This window comes from Cordyceps fumosorosea, assembly GCF_001636725.1.
Source record: "Cordyceps fumosorosea ARSEF 2679 chromosome Unknown scaffold_15, whole genome shotgun sequence".
Classification (NCBI taxonomy): domain Eukaryota; kingdom Fungi; phylum Ascomycota; class Sordariomycetes; order Hypocreales; family Cordycipitaceae; genus Cordyceps; species Cordyceps fumosorosea.
Window position 1 is genome coordinate 133,700 of NW_017387315.1, and position 23,515 is coordinate 157,214.

A 23,515-nucleotide genomic window follows, 5' to 3' on the forward strand; every position below is an offset into this window, starting at 1 on the left:
AATAGATGACGAGTCCTGGCTTGTGATTTTATGCTGGGGGCCTTGCGACAAGGAGACCTTATAAGCCGTACCAGCGCTGACACCATGGGCTCTCTATCTGACAAAACTTCACAATCACCATACAGCACTCGCAGGCGTGACATGGCTCCCACCATCGAATCCTCCCTGGAGACGCAGGGCCTCGCAAACGAACAAACGGAACTTTTGGACCTCATCGACAAGCTGCAGTTTGCTCAGCTGGACAATGTCAAACTTCCTCAGATTGTCGTAGTCGGCGACCAGTCGGCTGGCAAGAGCTCAGTTCTGGAAGCCCTCTCTGGCACGCCGTTTCCACGAGATGCCGGCGCCTGCACGAGATTCGCCACCGAAATCCGGCTCCGGAGAGCCAAGGAGACAAGACTCAAAGTCTCCATCATCCCCGACAAGACGCGCTCCTACAACGAGCAGACCAAGCTGCTCCAGTATGGCGGTGACGTCACGGGCGACATGCCCTTTGAGACGCTCATGCGCGAGGCAACAGAGCTCATCGCGCCAAAGAATATTCCCGGTCGGTTCGCTGCGAGAGATATTCTCGTCGTGGAGAAGACGGGCCCCGAAATGCCCCTTCTCACGCTCGTCGACTTGCCCGGCCTGGTCCGCGTCGCCAACCGCGATCAGTCCGAGGCCGATATCGCGACCATCGAGCATCTCTCCGACCGGTACATGAAGAGCTCCCGAACGATTATTCTTGCCGTCATCGGCGGCAACAACGACTACGTCCAGGCGCCGATCCTGACCAAGGCTCGGCAGTTCGACCCTAGCGGATCCAGAACCATCGGTGTTTTGACCAAGCCGGACATGACCGAGGGCATCGGCCTGGAAAACAAGTTCGTGGACCTTGTCATGAACAAGGACGACGAGAACCACTTTAAGCTGGGCTGGTATGTTTTGCTGAACCCCGGCCCTGGCGAGCAGTGGACCACGGCCGCGGATCGCAACCGTCGCGAGGCTGAATTCTTCACCCGTGGCAAATGGGCCAACCTGCCACCGCAGATGTGGGGAGTTGCTGCATTGCGGCAGAAGCTCAGCAGTCAGCTCCAGCGTCATATCGGAAAGCACGTCAAGAGCCTCCGTCGCCAGATCCAGCAAGCCCTGGAGCGCTGCGAGGGCCAGCTCAAGGAGATGGGTGAAGGCAAGGACACTGTCGAGGAGATGCGGTTCGAGATGGGCGAGCTTTTTGCTGCCTCCAACAACCTGGTCACACCCGCTGTCAACGGCAACTACAAGAATCCATTTGGCGAGCGCTTCTTTGCCCGGCAGTCCAGCCCCAAGGGCACGCCATCCCAGAAGCTCCGTGCTCGCGTCCGCGAAGAGAGCGAACGCTTCTCGCGCCTGTTCCGACAACAGGGCCGGAAAGTAAACTTCTCCGAGCCTTCTGCGGCCGACCTCCCTGCTGCCGGCACCGTGGGTGACCAAAGCAAGAAGGACTTCGCGCAGTACGAGGTCGAGCCTCTTCTGCGCCAGATTCGCGGTAACGAGCTGCCCCTCGACTCTAACCCGCGGGCCCCCTACATCCTCTTCCAAGACTACTCCCGCAAATGGCCCGTGCTGGCCCAGGAGTACAAGGACAACCTGAGCGTCATCTGCAACGAGTTTCTCGCCGACGTCATCAGTCACATCTGGCCGACACGTATGCGCGACCCGCTGCGCTACCACTTCCTTGAAACCAAGATGCGGGAGCTCGTAGAAAATGCCGACAAGGAGCTGACGCGGCTGACGGACGATATGGAGCTGGAGATCCAGCCATACGACCCAGAGTATGAGGAGCGGCTGCGCAAATGGCGCGCCGAGGCGACCGAGAACGGCGGCACGTATACCGAGGCGGAGGAGGTTTTGGAGAAGATGCTCATCTACTACGACCTGACGGCACGCATCTTCACTCGCAACGTCATTACACAGGTCGTCGAGCGCCACCTGCTGCTCGGCATGCTGCGTCTCTTCAACCCCGTCGAGATTCTGCGCATGCCCAACTCGACCATTGAGTCCATCGCCGCGGAGAACAAGGAGACGCGCGACCGCCGCCTGACGCTCAAGGAGCAGAAGAAGGCGATCGAGGAGGCTCGGAACATCTGCGCCAGCCTGGCGATGCGTAGCGACCTGCGCGCCTACGCCGATGAGGCGGACGACGACGTCGACACGGACAATGATGATGCCCCATCTAGGCGCAACACCATGCAGAGACAGCAGCGGCCGACCAGTTCACAAGCGCCAGCCCCGCGCCGATCTGCAGAGGCGAGCCGACAGAGCTACCAGGAAGAGCGGCCCCGGCAAAGTGCGGACACACCGCGCGCCGCTCGCCCCCAACAGCCATCTCAGCAGCCTTCGGCGCCGATCGCGCATATATCCCCGGTGCAGCCGACCATCTACCACCAGGCCGAACAGCCGCGCGAGTGGGACTTGCCGTACTACACCACGGCGTCGGCGACGACACAGCAGCAGCCGCCCCATGTGCCGCCACCGCCACCACCGCGCCCGCAAAAGCTGGGCCACGAGGAGACGAACGGCTACTACGAGACGGCTCCGATGCAGAATGGAACTAGAGGGAGCAAGGATGGTGCGCGTCAGCGACTTGCAGCGGTGATGCGTGGGCAATGAGGGTTTGGAATGGCAAATAGTCTCAAGTTTGGCGTTTGAAGGGATTTATGACTCATTTACATAATAGACTGTGCAATTTAGCCCCAATCATATTACTTCCTCAATAAAGTATGTGCTGTGACATGTGATGTAGGAACAGTGGCAGAAACTGTATTACTGCAACGAAGAAGAAACTATTGTACAGCGCGCCTCAACTCTCCATCCAGAGCCCATCTCCATTCAAGGAAGACAATGACGAGCAAAGAAATCCCACTACAAACCCATCACTCGGAAGCCTTCTTCAGACCAACAAGGCCTGGGTAGTTGTACAGCACAGCGGCGTCGGTGGCGGCGCACGTCGCGGCGCCGAGCTTGACGTACTGGCGCGTCTTGGGCGAGAGGTTGCGCCACGCCCAGGAGCTGCCGGCGGCGGGCGTGGAGGCAGACGAGCCGCCGCCGAGGCCGAGGCCGGCGTGGGAGTCGGCGGACGGCTTCATGGACCGGGACGAGGTGCAAAAGGTAGCGGCGCGGCGGGCGGTGGCGCGGGCGAGAATGGTGGAAGGCATGGTGTAAGTGTGTAAGTGTGTGTTTGAGAGTGTGTGTTTGAGAGAGAGAGAGAGTGTGTGTGTGCGTGTGTGCTTGTGTGGATTGAAGTTGCAATTGATTGATGGAGGATGTGTGTGTTGAATAATTTCATAGTGTCTGTAGACCGTATCATCTCAATATTTATACCTTTGGTGATGGGTTGATGTTGATCATGCTGGTGATGCCTGCGTTATGCTTAAGTGTAAGGGTGTAAGGCTCATCTCCACCGATGATGCGTTACGCCTCCGCGACGGCCAGCACCACCCCGCGCCGGGCGCAGTCCGTCAAATTTTCGTAAAAGAATACTAGCAATAATCAAAAAAATCATGGCGAATTCGGCTCTTCTAGGAGAATGTAATCCGGCTTAGCGCTACTCTGCGTGTCGTCAACGTATGCGCCAAAGACGGCGTCTGTGGATCATCGGAAGTCAGCGTTGGTGTCAAGTGCAGCAGGGAAGCAAAGACCACCCACGAATCTTGTTGTACTTGGCGGCTTGCCAGACGTGAAGCAGGACCAGGAATACAAAGAGAAGGAGGACGGCTAGGATGGCGCGCAAGACGGAGTGGACGGGCGGGCAGTCGATGGTCGTGCCGGTGTCCGGGTCGACTTCACAGACGGAGCGCCGGGCCAGGTCGACTGCGCCGGTTGCGAGTTTCCTCGACATAACTCTGAAAGATTCAGGTGGATTGCGGTGAGAATTTGCATCTTCTGTGGTGATGGGCATGGCATCGGCAAGTGCGTCAAACAAAACAAGGAAGAGAAGCATGGCTGTGGTGTCTTGGTTGATGTTTTAGGATCGACTTTATGATTAGGGATCAACTATAAACAGAGGGAATTACCATGGAATTTAGCAAGATTATATACAATTCCCACTCTGAGAAATCATCGTCAACAGCTGCTCCCTTCTCGGACCCGGGCTTGGTGCCTTGGCTCTCTCAAGGGCAGTGCAGAGTCCGATCCAAGCTCAGATCGCACCGAAGGAACCTAGAAGATCAGATTAGCCTTCGACCTCTAAAGCTAGTTTCTAGCCCACATGGCGCAGACAAGAACCAATAGTCCGGCCCGGCCACATGGAACACGACGACAGCTGACGCGGCTGTCACGCTGAGTTTGTCGCCTCAGCCTCGCATTTCCGATTTCTAGCTAGTTTCCGCTACATCGACCTAGGGAGATGCTAAATATATGCAAATTTTCAAAGGATAGCAGAGGCGGCTGAGTTGAGCCCGTGTCAGGGTCAGCCTTACACGGATGACAACCCAGGGTGGTGGGTCGAGCCTCGGACTTGCACTGTGGAGTGTCCAGTCCGAACCGGCATATCCCAGTCCATCTTGGCCCTCCAAAAACAAAATTGCGGATGATTTCAGGCGAGAAGAGCTGACGAATATGTACATCGGATTGTCTTTTTCTGCAGGAAGAGACACGAAGCTTGGCGACCAAAATAGAAACAGGACCCAAGACAGCGACCCTGTTCGACGACAGGGCGCGGTCCATGAATAGATAGAACAGTGGAAATGCGAGGCAACCAGAATGGATCTCTTCATGTATTTTTCATTATCATTAAGTAGTGTGCGTCCTGCGCGGATATTTGATACAAGATTTGATCACAGCCTCCAGGCTGCTGCAACGATGCGATATGGCATGTGATGAACACAATGAGAGCGCTGTGCCAGGACCTGTACGCGGATCACCATGTAACCAAATCACACGGCGCAATGTTCCTTTGCATCAGCGCCCGCTAGAACCGGCTCTCCTTGCGCGCGCCCGCCAGCTCGCCAATCGTATCGCGCACCCAGTCCACCACAGCCTTGATCATGCCCTGGGGCTTGTTCGCCTTGTGGCCGTCGTGCGCGGGCTCGGTGCCCATGGTCGGCAGGACGTTGTCGCCGGCCGACAGGCTGACGAAGAGCGCAAAGGGGACGAGCCAGACGCAGAGGCCAAAGTACGAGGCGATCATGGTGAAGCTGGGCACCTCGACATCGTCGTAGTACGAGGCGCGCTGGTAAGAGGCGGCTTGGGTGTCGGAGAAGTGGCGGAACCAAACGTAGTGGTCGACAAGGACGAGGACTATAGCAGGAAAGGTGTTAGACGCGACAACGACGCGCGAGACGTCATCGGGGAGGCGGGGGCATACCGCAGGACAGAATGAACAGGGGATCTGACAGCTTCACAAATGGGAAGCGGCGCATATTGCCTAGATAGACGACATGAGAGACAACGCCAAGAAGCGTGGCCCAAAAGGGGAAGCCGTCAATAAGCCACAGCACGACCTGGACGCCGACAATAGTGTAGATCGTTCGCGTGAGCAGGCGCTTGGCGATGACGGTGTGCTCCTCGACGAGCTCCGAGAGGTAGTACAGTCCCGAGGCGATGGCCAGCGTTAGGAAGCCAAAGCCGACGATGGCGCCCGCGTATCCGATTAAGGGAAGAATCCACATGGTTGGGGTTGATCAAGTTCGGGAGGAGATTGGGAAATAGGATGCGACTGAGGATGTCGAGCGAGGGAAAGAAGGATAATGAAGCTTTCAACGAGTGTATGGCATGGCCTGGGAGAGAATCGAAAAAGTCTGCGTTTGAACGATGGGTGGGCTTGTGAATTGAAGAAGAAAAAGGGGATGGAGAATTGGAAACGGCGAATAGCTTGGGTAGCTCGAGATATTCAGGGATGACGAAAGCCAACGAAGCCAATAAACCAATGGGAAGGACACACCACCAAAAAGTCGCAGCGAGGCGCTTATCGATAAGACAACGCCCACGCAAAAAAGTTTAGTGGGGGGGGCTTTGAAGCAGCGACACCGACTTGGGAAGATTGAAGGCATCTCGTTCACGATATTCTCTGCAACTCTGCCAAAAATTATACAGCGGTGCTCAAACAGTCTACGATCAAGGACCGATAACCCCTCACAACCGCCACCATGTCTCGTCCCGAGGACACCCTGTAAGTCCACCATACCCAACCAACCCAACGCCGCAACCCCCAGCTAAAACTCTTTTCCTTCCCGCAGCGCGGCCGACGTCCACTACGACGACATTGAGGCCCGCAAGTACACCACCTCCTCGCGCATCCAGAACATCCAGGCCGCCATGACCCAGCGCGCCCTCGAGCTCCTCGACCTCAAGACGCCCTCGCTCATCCTCGACGTCGGCTGCGGCAGCGGCCTCTCCGGCGAGATGCTCTCCGCCGTGCCCCCCTCCGCCGGCGGCCCGCACACCTGGATCGGCATGGACGTCAGCCCCTCGATGCTCGACGTCGCGCTGCAGCGGGACGTCGCCGGCGACCTGCTCCTCGCCGACATGGGCCAGGGCGTGCCCTTCCGCGCCGGCACCTTTGACGCCGCCGTCTCCATCTCCGCCGTGCAGTGGCTCTGCAGCGCCGAGACGAGCGACACCTCCCCCGCGGGCCGGCTGACCCGCTTCTTCAACGGCCTGTACGCGTCGCTGCGCCGCGGCGGCCGCGCCGTCTGCCAGTTCTACCCCAAGAACGACGCCCAGCGCAGCATGATCACCCAGGCGGCGGTCAAGGCCGGCTTCGGCGCGGGATTGCTGGAGGACGACCCGGGCACGAAGAACGTGAAGCTGTACCTGGTGCTGACGGTGGGCACGGCGGGCGGCGAGGGCGGTAGTGCGGGAGACATTACGGGCGTGGTGGCGGGCATGGACAACGTGGACGTGGAGGACTCGCGGAGGAAGTTTGCGGCGGTGAACAAGAGGGGCGAGATGAAGAAGGGCAGTAAGGCGTGGATCGTGAAGAAGAAGGAGCAGATGGAGCGCAAGGGCAAGATTGTCAAGGCCACATCCAGGTACACGGGCCGCAAGCGCCGCATTGCTTTCTGAGGAGCTTGCGGGCAATGATGACGACCAAGAGCATGATTTGCACGGCGTTTTGGGCGTTTTTAAGCTTCTAGATTTATTGTCCTTTCATAAAAAGCAATACCACGGCGTTCTTCTTGGTCAAAGTACGGCAAAATCAGTCGTGGATAGCCAACTTTTATTTAGCTCTGGCCTCATCATACGTAAAATCATATCTGCTCCTAGAATGTCTACCATTGCATCTATTCCTGCATATACTCCTGCTCCGCTATTGCATCTACTCGGGCTTCATCGTGGGGAAGGCAAGCACCTCTCTGATGCTGTGGTTGTCGGTCAAGAACATCATCATGCGGTCAATGCCCATGCCCCAGCCGCCGGTGGGAGGCAGACCGTACTCGAGAGCCTTGCAGAATGTCTCGTCAATAGCTTGGGCCTCATCGTCACCCTGGGCCTTCTGGTTCGCCTGCTCCTCGAAGCGGAGACGCTGCTCAGTAGCAACGTTCAACTCGGTGTAACTAGATGGTCGGCATTAGCATGGTTTTAGATGGAAGTATAGAACACAAAGCTTACGCGTTGCAAATTTCCTTGGTGCCGACGAAGCACTCGAAGCGCTCGCAGAGACCGGGGATGGAGCGGTGGCTCTTGGCCAGAGGAGACATCATCTTGGGGTGGCCAAAGATGAAGGTCGGGCTAATCTGTGGGGGTCGTCAGTATCAGTTGAAGAATATAGGTTATGAGAATTTGCTTACGCATTGGGACTCGAGGTACTCGCCAACGAGGGCGTCGAGCATGCGCGCATTGGTCAGAGGCGGGTTGCACTCAACACCAGTCTTGGCCAGGATCTTCTTGAGAAAGTCGCCCGTCTCTGCCGTGTGGAGGACGTCGCCGGTGGGGAACTTTTCGCCAGTGATCTCCTCGAGGGCGGGGATCATGTCAATCCTGCGCCAGGGACCCTCCCAGTTGATCTCGAGCTCCTCGCCCTTGGAGGTGTGGTACTTTGTGACGTAGCTGCCGTGGACGTGCTTGACGAGGCCGGAGACTAGCTCCTCGGTCATCTTCATGAGGTCGTAGACATCGGCATAGGCCATATAAAACTCGAGAGTGGTGAATTCTACTCCAATTAGTACATTAACCGGCGTTGACACGGGGCGGCAGACAAACCAGGATTGTGAGTCAGATCCATGCTCTCGTTGCGGAACTGACGGCCCATCTCGTACACACGGTCGATGCCACCAACGACAAGCATCTTGAGGTACAACTCGGGGGCAATGCGCAGGAACATGTCCATGTTGAGGTCGTTGTGGTGGGTGATGAAGGGCTTGGCCGTGGCACCACCGGCAATGGTGTTGAGCATGGGGGTCTGCACCGAGACGAAGTCGCGGTCGTCGAACCAGCGACGGATGTAAGTGTCGACCTTGGCGCGCGTGATGAGGACGTCGCGGGCCTTGTCGTTCATCATGAGGTCGAGGTATCGCTGGCGGAAGCGCTGCTCGGCGTTCTTGAAGCCGTAGTGGTCATCAGGGATCTGAGGAGGTTAGCTTTGTTTGAAGACCGGCTGGGAATGGGATGGTGTACCTGATGCAGGCACGGTGACAGGAGAACGAGCTCGCTGGCAGCAATAGATAGCTCGCCGGAAAAGTCGCCCTGTCCCTGCTTGGTCTTGGGGTTGGTGCGGGTCGGGTAACCGGTGATGCCGACAACGTCACCGCGACGGATGTTGACATGCTGATCCTCGAAGCTGGGGACGCCTTCGCCAAGGTGGTCAGCCTGCGCGAGGACTTGGAGTCTGGTGCCCTGCGCAGAGTTAGTGGCTATGTTATTTCTTGTCGCGTGCTGCTGCGACGTACGTTGGAGCGCAGGTCATAGAAGAAGAGCTTGCTGCCAGCAGCGCGGCGGACGTATACTCTGCCGGCGAGGTTGAGGGGCTTGGTCTTGTCGACTTCACCGTTCTTGAGGTGGGAAAACTCCTTTTCGAAGTTGCGGATGTCGTAGGTGACTTCGAACTTTGGTGACGGTTAGTACGTGCACATTATCGTTTGCGGAGGAGGCAGGCAAACCTTGTAGGGATAGGCCTTGCCCTGCTCGTGGAGCTCGTTGACGGTTCGTGAGCGGATTTCAAAGTACTTTTCGGTGTCAGAATTCAGTTGGCAGACCTTAGAGAGTAGCAAGCTCGCCGCCTACCTGGTTGGGCGTCAGATCCTTCTCGGCCGCTTCTGAGCTGCCCGCAGTCTTCTTGCCCGCAGGGGCAGGGGCGCCCGACTTTTCGGCCTTTTCCTTCTTAGCGGCCTCGCGCTCACGAGCCTTCTGGCGCTTCTTGAGCTCCGTCTTGGAGATCATCTCGCCGGTGACCTCGTCGAGGTGCAGCTTGGCGACGGCAGCGGCCGCGGCGTCAACGGGCGCCTCGGTGGGAGGCTGGTTATCGGCCATGATGGGTGGATGGGGATCAATGTTGGTGTGTCTATAGTCTCAATTGCGTGTGGGAAAATGATCGCAGTCGCTCGGCTTCGTCGCTCGTCTTTAAAGTCTTGTAGCACGAGGGGTAGAACTGAGTCACAGAAAATAACAGCAAAAATTATCCCACCCTGAGTTCTTTGGTGTAGAGGAACCCCACCAACAAAAGACTGCCCGACTCACCCCTCCTCTGATAGGTGGGGCCTCCTTCCAACGCTACAGAGTCTGCCGGTTTGGAAAATACATACTCTGGCTGATGAAGACTATTCATCTTTACAGGCTGCTTCAGCCGAGATTCTGACTGTGACATTGCCTGTCTGTTGCTCATCTCTCAGCTATTCTGTCAGCCCTCGGTCGCCTACCCCGCGCACCCCGCGATACCCTTGCAGGCCGGTATCGCAGGTTTGATGACTGTTACCACGGTGATCAGTTAACGAACCTTTGTCTCGTTCCAACCCGGCCTTGATGCTTGAATTCAAAATTGAACTCTTCGCGGTCGACGATGAACTGAGATCCCCCCCCCCCTCCTTTTTTTTCCTTGAAATTTCTACTATCCAAGGAGCTGATGCAGCCCGCTCTCAGCACAACTAACGATATGCATGGATTTTACTGGATACAAATATGCGAACGTTTGAGTATTCTTCATTGCTTACTTGTAAAAAGGTCATGCATACGACGAAAACAAACATCCAAGCCCAGTAGCCCCAGACCATTCAAGCGACCTCGCCAAGGTGCTTCTTCAGGAATGGCACCACCTTGTCCAATGCCGGCTTCACTGACTCGGGCTTGTCATACAGACTGTAATGCGACACGCCCGGCAGCACCACCAGCTCCTTCTCCTTGGACGCCGCGCGTCCATTCACCTCCAGCGCGTCGCGATACGCTCCAAAGCTCCCCGGAATGTCACCCACCACGACCATAATCGGCTTCGTCATGAGCACCTCGGCGTGGTTGAACGCATCCCACGCCAGCGCGGAGCTGTTGTACGAGAGCAGCCCGCTCGCGCATCCGTTCGGCGCCCGGGCTCGCTCCTTGTAGTAGTCCGTGGCCTCGACCAGGTCCGGATCCGTCGTCATCGCGTTGGCGGCCGCGACCGTCGGCGGCAGATACTGCAATACGTGGCGCTCCGCGCCCTGCGCCTCGGCGGTGCGCTGCTTCGCAATCGCCTCGAGCGTGCCGACCGGGTCGAACTGCGCAAAGTCCTCGCGCATCAGCCGTCCAAAGTTGACGGGCGTGATGGCGACGGTGCATCGCAGCCGGTGGTCGGTCATGCCGGCGTTGAGCGCGTAGCCGCCGCCGCCGCAGATGCCCAGCACGCCGATGCGCGTGGCGTCGACGTACGGCAGCGCCTGCGCGTAGTCTACGACGGCGCGGAAGTCGGCTACTCGGAACTCGGGGTTCTCGATGAAGCGGGGGTGGCCGCCGGAGGCGCCCTGGAAGGAGGCGTCAAAGGCGATGACGACGAAGCCGGCATCGGCCAACGCCTTTCCGTAGACGTTGCCAGAGGTCTGCTCCTTGCAGGACCCGATGGGGTGCGCCGACAGAACGAGAGGGTACTTCTTGGCCTCGTCGAAGTTTTGCGGGTAATGGATATCTGCAGCCGTCTCCCAAGCAATGTTGGGGATGCTGACAGTCTCAATGTTGGCCATGTTTGCGGCGTGTGTAAGTCGTACTTGAGTAGAGTAGAGGTAACGGGGTGGTTGAACTTTTCCTGATTATCTGTTTCTGTGATAAATTTAAGATGATTAAGGATGACCACAGATAGGAGTCCGGACGTCTTGCCTTTTTTATATTCGGGTGACGTAGTGCCACGTCCAGTCTTCCGCCAGTTCTGGTTCATCGCCTCCGAAGCTTCGGCCCCACTCCCGAAAACCTTCGCCATTTTCGGAGTCTACAACGTCGACGTTCGGTCCGTCACGCTGCCGGTAATCATGCGATAAAAATGAACGTTTTAACGCTGAAATCTGGTAAAACTATCGGCCCTTGAACGTGATTTCGGACTTTCAGGCGGGTTCACTCATTGACGGGCTCTTCGCCGCTGTCCACGGCCTTAAGCGGCGTTAAGTGGCGGCCGGGCCTCCGTACCAAGACGCAAGGGCTGTAATGCCGGAATTTCACGAAAAAAATGGCCTGATTCTCAAATCAATGTGCAAGGAGACTTTGCTTATTTCCTTCCGTAATGCGATGCCTGTTGGTATCCGATTCAAGTTTCTTGCGGCTAGAAATACTATGACAAATTCTCGTCAACTGCTGAGAAGTACTTGCATTTTTACTTTTATATGTTGCTAATATGGGAAGAAAATGTGAGCCTAGTAGCCCTATCGTAAATTCAAGTAAACAAATTATAGATTGTGGAATTTGGAATAACGGATTCAACGCTATGTCTCAACCCTTCCAACCGGAGGCCAAGTCTGAGGAATTGTGCAGACGCTCTCTCGCAGTGCTTTGCCGTCTTGACTGCCGACCCGGAGACAGGCCACTCTACCTACTTTGCCTTCCACAGGTTCCCACACGAGCGGCGCCAATGGAAAGGATGATTGTTCGCCGTCCCAGCTGATTACGTCTTTCAAGTAAGGATCAATCACCGGAGCATCGCCGAACGTCCAGTCGAGATCGCCGCCGTACATCTTGGGGATGCTGCCCCCATCGGCCACCTCCTCCAACGCAGGGAGGACCTCGTCGCGGCTGACGATGCGAATCTTGGACACGGTGACCGGGTCCAGCCAGCCCTTGATCCAGCCGAACACGGTGCTGAAGAACGGCGGCGCGCCCACGATGAAGATGGCGCCCAGCGTCTCCGGGTAGTGCGCGGAGGCGAGGTACGCCAGCGTGTGGATGTGGCCCTTGAGACTCCAGAACTGCATCACGCCGATGCCGGAGACGTCCATGATGTACGTGCTGAGCGTCACGGGGACGGCCGCGTGCGCGCGGTCCGGCAGCTGCGTCGCGAGCGGCTGCGTGAAGCGCAGCAGGTTCTCGTACAGCGCCGCGAAGCAGAGGAGGCTTGCGGACGTCTTGCCGCCGTCCGTCCGGGACCGGGAAAAGCCAGGCTTGGCGGCGACCAGTTCACTCTCGGCGACCGCCTGGCCGTTGAGAGCCTGAGGCCGCCAGACGTAGACCGGTGCGCCAACGCGATCCCGTCGGCCTGTCCATTGCGGATACTATGACAGAGGTTAGCATGATGACGTTGGCGAGCAAGGGAGCGATCTGGAACTGATCGATGGGAGTTGGGGAAAGACGCACGAGAGAACGCAGTTTCTTGTAGGCGTCAGCGTCAATAGTCTCGTACAGGGTGTCTATTTCGTTGGCTTGGCGCCAGGTTTCTGTGTCATGGAACTGGGCATAAGCGGCTTCAACGTCCCACCGACGCGCACGAAGGAACCGACTTGTAGGCGCGCATTTTGTCAGGAATGGCCTTCGCAAACCAACCTTACTCTTTTGATATGTTACTCACAGTAGCTTAATGTCCTGCAAGGGTGCAGACGATTCGAAGCCAGGGTATCCCCGCTTGGTCAGCAGGCTCTTGAAACTTTCAAGAGCTTCCTGCTGCTGCGTGTTCAGGGACCCATAGTGGCCGGCGGGATATTGGGATGCTGGGTCGGCATTGACCGCTTGACTGCTGGCTGAGGCCATTGGCTCTCTGTACGGAGTAGGTGCTCCATTGTTAGCTCAGCTCGGTAATCTGAAAAGCGCGGGCCAGATGCGGCAACTAGACTTGCTTACGGTGATGGTTCCAGCAGGTGCTATTGGTAGCAAGTAAGGGTCTATAGGATCTATTTGAGTTGTTGAATGACTCTTTCCACTGCTTGATAGTAGTGCGGGGGAGGCTGAGGTCCATGAAGAAATTGGCATTGTAGTTAATAGCGTAGTCGGAAATCCAATAACCGCGGCTTAGTTCAAGCTTAAACCTGAACAGGTCGAGGATCTACCAGTCAGACATGTGCTGTTTGCTGCAATTACTGGTAAACTATTGGTTCCCTGCTAGTTAAGAATCAGAGTTGTCTTGTATAGAGTATTCGAATTTGCCATTCTGTGAGCCAAGCTCCAAGCACTTTATTTCAAATCGACAACTGGCTAGCTCCTTGTCAACAACTTAATCGACCAAAGACTATCGGCCAAGGGCCAGCCACCATCTTACTCCCGTCCCTGTTCGGCTTCTACTCCGCGCCCAATTTTGGCCGCTTTGCGAGTCAGCATTGTCAACCGCCGACAAGGCATCATGTCATTGCATTTGTGAGCCCATTTGGAGCCCGATCTAGCCCGGCTTCTTAATGCGATACAATGACGGGATAGGGCTACTCTAGTCAGCACTCCACCGATAATATGGCGCACGGCATCAAATAAATAATACCTCATGTTCTAAGGATCTGTTGGGTTTGTCCACATTTACACGGAGAACCAACCCTCTTACGGTGAGAATTGTCCGATTCCACTGCCGTCGCTCCACCTCGAATGCGAGTTAATTTACAAGACTTATAGACTTTGGCTGGACTTGGCAGGTGAAGTTGAAAAGAAACTTGCACCCTGCAGGAGCAAAAGAACATTATAAATGCATTGCGCAGGGTGGGGAGAAGACTACTTGTCGCGAACACTTGTATGCTACGCTATGACCGCAGCCAATGCAAGACTCCGAGTCAAACACAATCTCGTCGCTATTACAGCCAGTCCGAGTGGGTATACTTGGAACCGCTGAAAATAATAAGTTTTCCGCAAAGGAAAGTATAGGGAACTTGAAAGGGCTACAAGGGTTCAATACAAGTTTCGAATGGGAAAAGACGTAATATATAAAGAACAGCTCGTCGATCTATTGCCAGCTAGAGGGAGGTCAAGCATCCTAGCTTGACATCTCGTCCAATAGTCCAGAGGGCCTGGGGAACTATTAATCTGGCAACAGAAACTTTATTCATTGACCAGAATGTTGTCTCCTCGGATTATTTGGCTGAGTTCCCTCGCCACATTATGTGTTGGCGGTGCAATTCCCGCGACCAAGAGGGATGGAACCACTGACCAAGACACATCGGGTATGACATATACCGTTTCCAAATATTCTCATCGTGTCATCTGTATGTCTAACACTAAGTAGAGTCTATTGCCATGACCGCGGCTAATGGCTTCGATCCTCTGGGTGTCTGGTATGCCGGTGTCGAGGCGCTCTCGCAGACGCATCTCAGCGCGGCCCAGGTTGAAGCCGCCAAGAACAAGAACATTGGCATCGTGGGCGCCGGCATATCGGGATTGATGACCTATCTCGTCCTACGCGAAGCAGGCTTCCAGAACATCACCATCCTCGAAGCCGACCAGCGGTTGGGCGGCCGCCTGCACACGAGCTACCTCACCGGAGGGCCCTGGGACTATTCGTACCAGGAGATGGGCGCGATGCGTCTTCCCGTTGACTACCTGGACAAGAACGGAAAGAGCCACAACATCTCCGACACGCAGCTCGTCTTCTTCCTCATCGAGGAGATGAACAAGCGCAACAAGGCCGACCCCGAGCTGCAGGTCGACCTGATCCCGTGGATCAACTCCAACGAGAACGGGCTGCAGTACTTTAACGGCATCCGCACAGCCAGCGGCCTGCCCCCGACGATCAAGCAAATCTCGGAAAACGCTTCGCTGACTGTGCAGCTCGCCCTGGACGACGACGCCAAAGCGGCGCAGGAGAAGGTGCGGCAAAACTTGCCCGACGACAAGTTCTTGAGCGACATGGCCGGGAACCTGTACCGGGCGCACCGGAAATGGACCGACGATGGCTTCGCCGGCCAACCCGGAGATCGGTGGTCGGTGTTCTCCTACATCTCGCAGTATCTCAAGGGCAGCCTCAACACCACGGATGTTCTGGACAAGATGCTGGTCTCCCAGGCCAGCTACTGGGAGCACGTCACCGATCTGCTGTACGGGGGCGCCAGCACCTTCCGGACCGTCGACGGAGGGTTCAGCCGCCTACCGCTATCCTTTGGCCCTCTAGTCAAAAACAACACTCGCATGGGCGTCAAGGTTGAGCGCATCAGCTACGCCGACGACCAGGTCACGCTCCAGTCGAAGCACGACTTCACGGACCGCGAGTTCCAGAACGACACGTTCGACTACGCCGTCATCTCCCCGCCCTTCACCGTCGTCCGCCAGTGGCGGCTGCCCGCCATCGGCGCCACCATGAAGAACGCCATCAGCAATCTCGTCTACGACGCCTCGTGCAAGGTGGCCCTCGAGTACTCGGAGCGCTTCTGGGAGCGCCTCGAGAACCCGATCCTCGGCGGCTGCAGCACCGAATCGGACATCCCCGGCGCCTCACTCGTCTGCTACCCGTCGTACGACCTCAACGGTACGGGGAAGGCGAGCCTTCTGGCCTCGTACATCCGCTCATCGTTCGACCACGACCTGACGCGCCTGGTCACCATGTCGGACGAGGAGCACGCGCAGTACTTGGTCGACGCGATGGCGGAGATCCACGGCGAGCACACGCGCGCGCTGTACACGGGCAAGTTTGCGAGGAAGTGCTGGAGCCTGGATCCGCTGGCCGCGGGCGCGTGGGCCGCGCCGTCGGTCGGGCAGCACGAGCTGTACATTCCCGAGTATTTCAAAGTGCACAAGAACGTGAGTCGTCGGAGGGCACTTTAATCGTTTCTTCCTTGCGTTGCCTGCTAATTGATGCTTCCAGTTGATCTTTGTCGGCGAGCACACGTCGTATACACACGGCTGGATCGCCAGCTCCCTGGACTCGGCCATCCGTGGCGCCGTACAACTGCTTCTTGGTAAGTCTGCTGAGAACTCGGATACTATGGCAGTGCTAATAGCTGGCTAGAACTCGGCTTAGTTGATGAAGCGAAGGCGGCGGTGGACAAATGGCTGGTGCGAGGGGCCGGGAACGTGGCCGCGAGAAACTGACATGGACAGAAGCAAGATGTAAAAGACGAACGAAGACGAGATTGAAATTTCTCCGTCAAAAGTGGAAAAATATTCCTTGCTCGAGCTTCAGAAGCAGCAGTGATGAGTTCCTCCAGGCAGACACTGTGACTAAGAATAGTCTCTGCGAGCTCTCGTTCCGATTGCCAGTCTCTGTTGTATTGATATACTCGATTACTTATTGCAGGACATACATGTAAATCATCATGGTCAATTTCTTCAGAAGAACAGCTTTTACACATTTTCACCCTATGGCAGCGACAATTGCCAGGCTAGTTGCCAAACGCATCGACCTGCTTGGCACCGTCGAGGCCCTGCAGGTAGCCGACGCGGTCCTTGGTGTAAAACTCGACGCCGACCGTGCCGTCGAGCGCGGCCTTGCCGTCGTCGAGCGAGCCGGCCTTGACGCAGACGGCCGTGGGCATAATCTCGAGCTCGGTGTAGAGAGAGGAGCCGCAGGTGCCGCAGAAGAAGTGCTTGTTGACCTTGCCCGAGTCGCCTTTGATGTCGTATGTCTTGGGGGTTCCTGGGATGTGTCAGCCTTTTTTCGTTGTCCTGGTTTTTTTCTCTTTTTTTCAAATCTTGTTTCTCCGGATTCCTTTTTCATAAGAAATCTTCCGAGGCCAAAGAAAAAGCACAGAATGTCCTGCAAACATACCCTTGGTGACGCTAAAGCCGTCGCGCGGAGTGACAACGTTGGAGGTGTAGGCGCTGCCCGACCACTGACAAATGAATCAGTAAGCATTCAATAAATCCAATAAATATTTTATAACAAGTCGTACCTTTTGGCAATCGGTGCAGTGGCACAGAGCAGTCGCCTCAACAGGCCCTGCAATCGTCATTAACATCCCGCCTTGCTACCCCCGCCCGATGGCCCGAAGCCGACTCACCCGTGAACTCGTAGGCCGTCTGGCCGCACATGCAGCTACCCTTGATGGCCATGGTATCTGATTCTCTCAAAAAATAGTTAAAAATAGTAGCAGAGTCGTCTTTCCCAATTGGTCCGATGCGTGGAGATTGCGTGGCAGATGAGAGGCCATCAAGGTGCAGTTCGGGGGCTCGCGAAGACTATATAAAGACTGGGAAGCTTGCCCCTCCCTCCACTTCTTGCATCCTCGCCCCCTCACAGAGCTGGCCGCTCTAGGAATATTTGGAATTTCTGCGTGACTTCATTGATTACCAAAGAGTAGCCCCCAGCTCTAGTGTCCTGCGGGGTTTGACAGCACACCAACATTTGACGAGAACGGGTAAAGAAGCGGGGTCAGGGAGGTTGGCGCTGATGCGGGCAAGCTACTGAACGGGCGAGAGACAGGCGACGGCAAAACGCGGATGCGTTCTCCGTCTACCCGCAGCTCGTCCGAATAGGTCCGTGGGTTGGGTTTTCTGGTTTCTGGTAGGGATGTAGAAGGGAAAATCCACAAGGTGGATCGAATTTGGAATTCGGCCTTTGTTCAAGACTCAGGCAATGGAACGGACCGTACTATCGGCAATGTGATGACTCCCATAGCGGCACTAGGACACGTCCGAATCATCCGAATCGTCCGAATCGTCCGAGGAGCTCCAGACCAGCTCTGATTACTACAAGTCTTGAAACAGCTGTCGTAAGATTTCGTCGTCACTTAGTAAGCCCTTGGTTGAACAAATCTATACATTCAGCTGCTATCGCTGTCCGGTAATTCCACAAATGCAGTCATGTACATGTAAAACAGGCTCTCCTCCTCGTCCTCCTCTTTGCTCCCTCCTCTTCGTCCATTTAACGCAGGTTTCTCCCGTTATATGCCATGGCGCCGCCTGGTCTTTCGCCGTGGTATCTAGCATCGCGTGTCCGCCATTCTAGGTCTTGTATTCAAACAAAGGAAAATGGTTCGTCTTTTTTTCTCTTTCCGTGATAGGTATTATGCAACAAGTGCGGTTGTCTCAACTCTTCTTCTCGTCGCTCCTCCCGTCGCCGCGTTTAGACAGACTCCATCTTGTCAAGGATGGCACGGGTGAACTCGTGCGTCGTGGAGTTGCCGCCCATGTCGAGGGTGCGCACCTTGCCCTCGGCAATGACGGCGTAGATGGCCTTGGAGATGCGGTTGGCGTGGTCGTCGAGGCCAAGGTGGCGCAGGAGCATGCTGCCCGACAGGATCAACGCCGTGGGGTTGGCCTGATCCTTGCCCTTGATGTCGAGGCCGACGTGACGGCAGCCAGGCTCGAAGACGGCCACCTCGCGGCCCATGTTGCAGCCGGGCACGATACCGGGACCGCCGACAAGCGCAGCGCCAATGTTGGACAGGATACCGCCGTACAGGTTGGGCATGACCATGACGTCAAACTGCTGCGGGCGCGAGACGGCCTGCATCGAGGCGTTGTCGACAATCATGTCGTTGACCTCGAGCGTCGGGTACTCCTTGGCGACGTTGTGGAAGGTGCTGCGGAACAGACCGTCGGCGAGCTTCATGATGTTGGCCTTGTGGATGCAGGTCACCTTGGAGCGGCCGTTGGCGAGGGCAAAGGAGAAGGCGAAGCGGGCGATACGCTCAGACTTGGCGCGCGTGATGATCTTGAGCGACTCGACGACACCGGGCACCGACTGGTGCTCGAGGCCCGAGTACTCGCCCTCGGTGTTCTCGCGGATGATGCACAGGTCGACATTCTTGTGGCGCGTCTCGTAGCCGGGGATGTTCTTGATGAGGGAGATTGAGGCGTAGATGTCGAGCTCCTGGCGCATGGCCACGTTGAAGGACTGGTGGCCGGAGCGGGACACGGGAGTGTGGAGGATACCCTTGAGGCCGAGCTTGTTGCGCTTGAGCGACTCAACCGAATTGCGGAAAGCCGCCTCGGTGCGGCCGCCGCCCTCCTCGATGCCCGAGACCTCGACCTGCTCCCATTCGATGGGCACGTTGTCGGCCTTGAAGAGCGTCTTGACCGACTCGGCGACCTCGGCGCCGATGCCGTCACCGGGGATCAGGGTGACTGTGTACTTGCCACCGTACTTGGCGGGCTTGAAGATGTCGGACTGGACCGTGGCCATGGTTCGGGAGAGCCGGGGCTGGGGAGCGGCGGCACGAAGGGCCTGTGGACGTTAGCAGTTGGACGATTGAGATACAGAATCATAGTGAAGTCGAGGTTGGTGTGAGTGATTGCAGGGAGCTTGCAGCTGGTACTGCTGGTGTTGCTGATTCTGCGTGTTTAACCAACGAGAGCGGTATATCGTGAGGCCAGTTTGCCGCAGCGAGCCGCGAGGCTGGGCAACGCCAGACAACGAAGGGAAATCCGCAACCAAAGCGGCTCAATTCCGTGCAATTAACATAGATTGTGCGCATTCCAGCTCCCATCATGCAGCTCATAGCGTGGTGCGTGATTGAGAATGAATAAAATCCGTGGTGACGTACCTGAGCCGTGCGGAGGGAGCTTCGCGACAGCATCGTGGATAGTGCTTGTCGTGTGTATTCAAGACCGGAGGAGGAAAAGACTGTGACTGTGTAAACCCCCCTTTGGCTAGCAAAGACGAGGAATTCGGAGCGGTGAGGTTTAGAAGGAAAAGAGTTGTTTGAAGAGACGACGAGGTGTTTTGCGGGAGAAAAACGTTAAGAGGGAGAGAAGGAAAAAAACAGGTTGTTTTTGGAGTTCCCTTGGCGGCATTCTAGGCCGTCGCTACCAGTATTTTCCCCCCCATCTGGCGCTCTGGCGGCGTCTCCAAAGCCTGCAGTAACGTTAAATCAAGCCCCAGAATAGTGCCGAGCCACGCCCAAGAACAGGGGGGGTCACCGTGCAATGGCGCGCAAGCCACAGCCAGGCAGGGGCCAGCGTCGGCTTGGCCGGGGCGCTTGTGGCGCAGCTACCACTGAATTTTTCTCTTCCTTCGGACCAGCGGCCGGAATGCGAACGTGTTTCCGAGGCCAGCCCGGCCAAGACCCGCCCGGCAAGACACCTGTTCCTAATCAGGCGTAGCCACCAACCAGCATTGTGACGTATCTATCAACATTTCCATGATAAATCATTACCCATGTCCATGACCTTTGCCAGGTTGCCCGTCTACACCCGTACATTGCGATGTGTGGACAATGACATTTGCAGTGCCATATAAAAATGGAAAGGAAAACTTTCAAACCAAGGGCTACAGCCTCAACAACCCCTCACCAAGACGCGATGTGAATCATCGGAGACACCTCAAGTGAGGCGCGAATTTTCAAGAAATACACTCCTGAACTGGTCAATTAGTCCTGGCACGATTTGCGAGAAAACCCACTGCCACATGACGACTGATCGATGATTCTTGTCACAACCGCGAATGGGTTTCACCAATGCCAATATCATTTTCAGTGCTTCGATGCTTAACTCAGTCTCCTGACACTACATCAAAATCCATCACGAAGACTCTGTTGCTTGACATTTGATTCGAAGAAAGTTCCAGAAACGAGTTCGAGGCGGGAGAGCGAAGTGGTGAGCCGTCAACTCCGTAGCCTGTCGCGGTTTGGAGGACAGATCTGCCGAGAAGCTGGACACCCGCGCCTACTGATTCTTAACGCATAGCAACGCACTGCCTGCGAATCCAATCGACCACTTTGCAGGAAACAACAATATACCTATTCACTACCTAAGAACTCACGACCGAGCCCAAAATCACTCACTACCCTCTAGCACGGTAGCGACATAGCAACTTGTGCTGCAGAGTGTCTTCTATTTATCTTATCATCAGCTCACTTCTCGAGCTATGTCCGACCCTCCCCGCAAAACGATCAAGTATACCTCCATGCGCCGCTTCTCCTAACAAGCTATCCTTGCACAAGTGCGTGCAATACATATATATGTCTGATGAATAACCCGAGGCGGAGACCAAAGAAGAAAAGTTCCCTGCCGCCTCTATAACAGTTCATTCGTACTCTTCATTAAACGTTCATTTCTTGCCGCGTTGTTCTGATGCGGGTTTACCAGGCACTGCCCTATTGTGCCAACTCCTCCTCATCCAGAGGCTCGACACGCACCAAAATCTCCTCCAGCAACCCCTCTAAAAAGTTTCCTACATCTCGGCCCATCCCGACCGGCTCTGCCTTGTCAATGTGGTCAATTTCCTTGCACACATGCGCCAACTTGTAGACCAGCTTTCGCAGCTTATCATGCGCTATTTCCGCTCGTTGTTGCCTCACTGACTCGAGACGCTCCAGGGCAACAATCTGCTGCAGCCGCACCTCGCGCCTCTTGAGAGCTTCTTCCAGTGCCGGAAATATGACATCGTTGAGCGCGTCCAGCTCTCCGTTGGGATTAGCAGGTGCTGGAGACGGAAACGAGGATGGTGTGGCGAAGTCGGGTGCCGGGGACTGTGACTTGATAGGTGTTCTGACATGCGCTGCTACCGGCGTCGAAGATGCAAGCTGCGATTGTGATTGAGAAGACGGGCTGCCTCGGAAGGGGGGGATCTCCTGCAGATGAATTGGTCCAATGAGAGACGTAGGTCTCGATTCTGGCCGTTGTTGTACTGGCGGTAGCGGCTTCTCTGCAACAGGTAGCTTTCTTGCGGACGATGGTGAGTTAGGGCTAGGGAATTGCAAGCTCAGGACACTCAATTCCTGCTGCAGCTGGGCCTGCAGCTCCCGGTCATAGTCGGGAGACTGGCTTTGCGCCAGGGGTGGTAAAGGTTTTGCCTTGGTTGGTGTCTCTGGTAGGAGATGCTGTGCTGCTTTCATCGGGCTTGCCGGCAACGGAACTTTGGTAGGTGACTGCGCTGATGATGGCACCGGCTTGCGCTGAGGGCTAGACTGTCTTGAAGGAGCCTTGACAGTCTCGCTAGCATCCAAGGCAAAGTCGCGCGCTTTAGTCGGGCTCGCTTCACGCCTTGTCTCGCCATAATCGCCTGAATTTTCAAGAGACCTCGCCGCCCTTGCATTTGTGCCCTTGTCGTTAAGATCGTTGAGGCCCGGCCGCATGACTAGACCCCCGCGGTCGCCGACGAGTCGGACGGTGCCGAAATCCCACATATCTTCGTCTACTCTCTCGCGTCTGGTAGGCACGCCTGCCGATGCAGCGTCCCAATGATCGTCATCATCGCCTTTGTGCGTCGCCGACCAGCGGCTATGACGCTCAATCAACTCGGTAAGATATGTCGTTTTCTTTGCCCTTCTAATAAATGGATGTCGAAGCAGGTCTTTCGCGCTAGGCCGGTCCTTTGGGTCGCGCTGAAGACAAAGTTCAACGAATTCCTTGAATGCCTTTGTGAAGTTTCCTTCAAGACGTGGCGCCGGGTTCTTGGGAATAAGAAAAAGAACTTTCATAGGATGAATGTCGGCGTAGGGCGGCTCGCCGTTGGCCAGTTCGAGGGCGGTGATGCCCAGGGACCAAATGTCGGCCTTGTGATCGTATCCAGACTGCTTGATAACCTCCGGTGCCATCCAGAACGGGGTACCGACAAAAGTATTCTTCTTGGTCATGGTTGCTGATAGCTGGCCTGAGACACCAAAGTCAGCCAGCTTGACCTGGCCTGCGGCGCTCAGCAAAACGTTGGCAGCTAGAGTTGTGTTAGTAGTAGGACGGAGTAGCATAATGGTTGCAGACGCACCCTTTATATCTCGGTGCAGTTTCTTGTCAGCGTGCAAGTACTCTAAGCCCAGGAGCAGCTCACGAGTGATGATGGCAATGTAGTCTTCACTGATGAGGCCGGGCTTCATCAGGTCGGCACAGCTACCACCAGCACAGAACTCCATGACGATCCAGAGCTCGGCGCCTTTCGAGTACGAGCCATAGTATTTGGTGACGTATGGAGACTGAAGCTCGGAGAGAATGGCAATTTCTTGAATTATATCTTCGACCTCGTCTTCCGCGTTTTCAATGTCGATTACCTTGATGGCGACGGCCTCGCCTGTGCGCTTGTCAACGCTGAGGACGTGTTAGCGCTGTGAACGAGCGGTGGAAGTGTGATTCGTACGTACCCTTTATACACCTTGCCAAAGCTGCCTCCGCCTAGTCGCTACCTATTAGCACTGATACGCATTGCATTTGCGAGTAGGCACTACTCGGCCGTCGTTGGGCAACTCTTGCTCACCAATGCAGTATTCCTTGGAGTAGAGCAGCTGGGGGTCGAGGAGGGCCTCGTTGGCAACGTCGGAATCCTGGCGATCCGTCATTGTGGTGACGCGAGCACGCTCCCGGTGCTAGTGGGATGCTATCCCGGCTCGTTCCA

At 56.0% G+C, this 23,515-nt stretch overlaps 12 protein-coding genes across 12 annotated transcripts; 3 read left to right on the forward strand and 9 right to left on the reverse strand.

Moving 5' to 3' along the window:
- Window positions 1-84: 84 nt before the first annotated feature.
- Window positions 85-2,634, forward strand: ISF_05968 (GTP-binding protein; the record flags this gene model as incomplete). The annotated part of the gene is made up of 1 exon (XM_018849573.1): window positions 85-2,634. One exon carries the CDS (start codon window positions 85-87, stop codon window positions 2,632-2,634), a length of 2,550 nt encoding a protein of 849 aa, XP_018703070.1.
- A 263-nt stretch (window positions 2,635-2,897) lies between these two features.
- On the reverse strand, window positions 2,898-3,179 carry ISF_05969 (hypothetical protein; the record flags this gene model as incomplete). The annotated part of the gene is made up of 1 exon (XM_018849574.1): window positions 2,898-3,179. The coding sequence occupies one exon, from the start codon at window positions 3,177-3,179 to the stop codon at window positions 2,898-2,900; it is 282 nt and encodes a 93-aa protein (XP_018703071.1).
- Window positions 3,180-3,522: 343 nt separating this feature from the next.
- Window positions 3,523-3,964, reverse strand: ISF_05970 (hypothetical protein; the record flags this gene model as incomplete). Its single annotated transcript, XM_018849575.1, has 2 exons — window positions 3,523-3,608; window positions 3,670-3,964. 2 exons carry the CDS (start codon window positions 3,962-3,964, stop codon window positions 3,523-3,525), a joined length of 381 nt encoding a protein of 126 aa, XP_018703072.1.
- A 969-nt stretch (window positions 3,965-4,933) lies between these two features.
- Window positions 4,934-5,633, reverse strand: ISF_05971 (Transmembrane adaptor Erv26; the record flags this gene model as incomplete). Its single annotated transcript, XM_018849576.1, has 2 exons — window positions 4,934-5,262; window positions 5,330-5,633. The coding sequence occupies 2 exons, from the start codon at window positions 5,631-5,633 to the stop codon at window positions 4,934-4,936; spliced, it is 633 nt and encodes a 210-aa protein (XP_018703073.1).
- Window positions 5,634-6,110: 477 nt separating this feature from the next.
- ISF_05972 (methyltransferase) lies at window positions 6,111-7,029 on the forward strand (the record flags this gene model as incomplete). The annotated part of the gene is made up of 2 exons (XM_018849577.1): window positions 6,111-6,133; window positions 6,201-7,029. The coding sequence occupies 2 exons, from the start codon at window positions 6,111-6,113 to the stop codon at window positions 7,027-7,029; spliced, it is 852 nt and encodes a 283-aa protein (XP_018703074.1).
- Window positions 7,030-7,282: 253 nt separating this feature from the next.
- Window positions 7,283-9,432, reverse strand: ISF_05973 (lysyl-tRNA synthetase; the record flags this gene model as incomplete). The annotated part of the gene is made up of 8 exons (XM_018849578.1): window positions 7,283-7,520; window positions 7,576-7,700; window positions 7,755-8,116; window positions 8,167-8,530; window positions 8,581-8,799; window positions 8,853-9,008; window positions 9,063-9,128; window positions 9,187-9,432. 8 exons carry the CDS (start codon window positions 9,430-9,432, stop codon window positions 7,283-7,285), a joined length of 1,776 nt encoding a protein of 591 aa, XP_018703075.1.
- Window positions 9,433-10,169: 737 nt separating this feature from the next.
- On the reverse strand, window positions 10,170-11,105 carry ISF_05974 (hypothetical protein; the record flags this gene model as incomplete). The annotated part of the gene is made up of 1 exon (XM_018849579.1): window positions 10,170-11,105. The coding sequence occupies one exon, from the start codon at window positions 11,103-11,105 to the stop codon at window positions 10,170-10,172; it is 936 nt and encodes a 311-aa protein (XP_018703076.1).
- A 660-nt stretch (window positions 11,106-11,765) lies between these two features.
- ISF_05975 (Cellular retinaldehyde-binding protein) lies at window positions 11,766-13,089 on the reverse strand (the record flags this gene model as incomplete). The annotated part of the gene is made up of 4 exons (XM_018849580.1): window positions 11,766-11,774; window positions 11,946-12,617; window positions 12,700-12,841; window positions 12,911-13,089. The coding sequence occupies 4 exons, from the start codon at window positions 13,087-13,089 to the stop codon at window positions 11,766-11,768; spliced, it is 1,002 nt and encodes a 333-aa protein (XP_018703077.1).
- Window positions 13,090-14,550: 1,461 nt separating this feature from the next.
- On the forward strand, window positions 14,551-16,338 carry ISF_05976 (L-amino-acid oxidase; the record flags this gene model as incomplete). Its single annotated transcript, XM_018849581.1, has 3 exons — window positions 14,551-16,047; window positions 16,112-16,205; window positions 16,256-16,338. The coding sequence occupies 3 exons, from the start codon at window positions 14,551-14,553 to the stop codon at window positions 16,336-16,338; spliced, it is 1,674 nt and encodes a 557-aa protein (XP_018703078.1).
- A 290-nt stretch (window positions 16,339-16,628) lies between these two features.
- ISF_05977 (DUF636 domain protein) lies at window positions 16,629-17,298 on the reverse strand (the record flags this gene model as incomplete). Its single annotated transcript, XM_018849582.1, has 4 exons — window positions 16,629-16,882; window positions 17,015-17,078; window positions 17,139-17,185; window positions 17,247-17,298. 4 exons carry the CDS (start codon window positions 17,296-17,298, stop codon window positions 16,629-16,631), a joined length of 417 nt encoding a protein of 138 aa, XP_018703079.1.
- A 1,012-nt stretch (window positions 17,299-18,310) lies between these two features.
- ISF_05978 (isocitrate dehydrogenase) lies at window positions 18,311-19,766 on the reverse strand (the record flags this gene model as incomplete). The annotated part of the gene is made up of 2 exons (XM_018849583.1): window positions 18,311-19,414; window positions 19,734-19,766. The coding sequence occupies 2 exons, from the start codon at window positions 19,764-19,766 to the stop codon at window positions 18,311-18,313; spliced, it is 1,137 nt and encodes a 378-aa protein (XP_018703080.1).
- Window positions 19,767-21,284: 1,518 nt separating this feature from the next.
- ISF_05979 (serine/threonine-protein kinase 24) lies at window positions 21,285-23,459 on the reverse strand (the record flags this gene model as incomplete). Its single annotated transcript, XM_018849584.1, has 4 exons — window positions 21,285-22,843; window positions 22,895-23,211; window positions 23,265-23,295; window positions 23,378-23,459. 4 exons carry the CDS (start codon window positions 23,457-23,459, stop codon window positions 21,285-21,287), a joined length of 1,989 nt encoding a protein of 662 aa, XP_018703081.1.
- Window positions 23,460-23,515: the final 56 nt, after the last annotated feature.